The sequence below is a fragment of the Harpia harpyja genome, chromosome 13 (assembly GCF_026419915.1).
Source record: "Harpia harpyja isolate bHarHar1 chromosome 13, bHarHar1 primary haplotype, whole genome shotgun sequence".
Taxonomy (NCBI): Eukaryota; Metazoa; Chordata; class Aves; order Accipitriformes; family Accipitridae; genus Harpia; species Harpia harpyja.
The window spans coordinates 23,210,999-23,212,723 of record NC_068952.1 but is presented as its reverse complement, the minus strand read 5'-3'; the positions used below and the strand labels follow the sequence as shown (position 1 = coordinate 23,212,723).

At 68.9% G+C, this 1,725-nt stretch overlaps 1 protein-coding gene across 1 annotated transcript; it reads right to left on the bottom strand.

The window, feature by feature from the left end:
• Positions 1 to 285: 285 nt before the first annotated feature.
• Positions 286 to 1,059, bottom strand: SAYSD1 (SAYSVFN motif domain containing 1). The gene is made up of 2 exons (XM_052806679.1): positions 881 to 1,059; positions 286 to 800 (listed from the first exon to the last, which is right to left on the bottom strand). The coding sequence occupies exons 1-2, from the start codon at positions 1,019 to 1,021 to the stop codon at positions 510 to 512; spliced, it is 432 nt and encodes a 143-aa protein (XP_052662639.1). The 5' UTR covers positions 1,022 to 1,059; the 3' UTR covers positions 286 to 509.
• Positions 1,060 to 1,725: the final 666 nt, after the last annotated feature.

Genomic DNA, 1,725 nt, shown 5'->3' with positions numbered 1-1,725 from the left:
TTTAGGTACACTGATAGTGCCTCACGTCTTTTCTTCAGAAAGAGGATTCTAGCCAGTGCTGGCCGTGCTACTAAAGGTGTCATCAAACCCCGGCCTTCCCGTTACCGGTGGCAAAGGCCATCAGGAGCACAAATTCACCCGCTGACACGCCAACAGCTACAGCTGTGAGAAGGCCGTGCCTCTCGGTGCCGCTGCCACAGCAGCGAAACCAGCTGCCGTGCCGTGGGTCTGCTGCCAGCTCCCCGGCCCCGGCCCCCGCCCCCGCCAGGAAACGAGACCTGAGCGCACGCTTTGCTACGGCTTTATTCGGGACCGGACCGCGCCTGGGGAAACCGGGCCAGGAGTAAGGCGCAAGCGGCGTTTTGCATAGAAATACTCCCCTTGTCCTCCTCCTCCCCCAGCCCCGCCTCGGGTCCGTGGTACGAGGGGCGCAGGCAGCGGGGGCCGCCTCAGCAAAGCGGCTGTCCCCGCCAGCCCAGGCGCTCCCTCGGCCGCCGCCGGGCCGGTCGCTACCTCCCGGCGGCGGGCCGGTAATGCAGCTCCCGCTCCAGCTGCTCGGCCGTCAGCGTCCCCGCGATGGCGGCGCACCCGGGGTTGAAGACGGAGTAGGCGCTCAGCTCGCCCCGCCGCCGCTCGGCGGGGCCGCGGGTGCCGGCGTACATCCAGTAGAGCAGGGAGAGCACGAAGTAGGGCAGCCCCAGCTCCAGCTCCGCGAACAGCGCCAGCAGCACCGCCCACAGCAGCACCTTCAGCAGCAGCGGACGCGCCCACACCGGAGCCGCCGCCCCGCCGGGCCGGGCCTGTGGAGGCGGCAGCGAGACGGGGCGTCAGGCAGCGACCCGCCGCCACGCGCCCCCGCCCTGCCCGCCTCGGCGCTCACCTGAACGCCGCCGCCCGGGCCCGCCGCGGCGGCCTCTGCAGCCGCGGCCTCTCCCAGCGGCTCCGCGGGGCGCGGCGAGGCGGCGGCGCTGCCGCGGGCGGCGCGGAACTCTGCCAGCCGCCGCTCTACGGCGGCCGACATGGCCGCCCCGCGCCTGCGCAAGGGCGGTGCGACGGCCGCGCCGCGCCGGTGACGATCGGTGAAGGGGCGGGGCCGAGGAGCGCCCCGCCCCGGGGGCAGCGGTTGCCCGGCAGCGCGCGCGCGCGCCGCCCTGCGGGAGGGTCCGAGCGGGTGGCGGGGCCGGGGTGAAAAGCGAAGCGAGGGGGTAGCTGGGCCGGCTAAACCCCAAACCGAGGATGCTCGCAGAGGCCTAGGCCCCCCGCGGGGAGCCACAGGCAGCCACAGACAACCAGCTACCCCCCGCCTTTCCTTTTCTCAATTGATAGCAGAGCCAGCCGTTTAGCTCTGGAGAAAAGCTGTAAATCACCAAAGGCCTTCCCTTTTGTTTTGATTTTTTCATACTTAAACCTTAATGACTAATGTTGACACCAAAAGGAAAAGGAGAGGGAGAGAATAAAGCACGGGGTGACCAAAGCCTGGAGAGGGCGAATGAGACGTTAGCAGCACTCGCGTTGAGTGTACAAGCGGCCATTCTAGAAAAGCGCTGAGCGGCCTGGGAAGGAACCGCATGGAGGAGGAGGGCACCTGCGCTGGGCATGGCCAGCAGGCCCTGCTCTCAGAGGGACAAGAGGAGCCAGCTGCTCCTGTCCGTGGAGAAGCACGCGGTGGGCTCCCTCCAACCCAGGCCCACGGGCCTAGCCACCCTCCCTCAGCACCGATGTCTG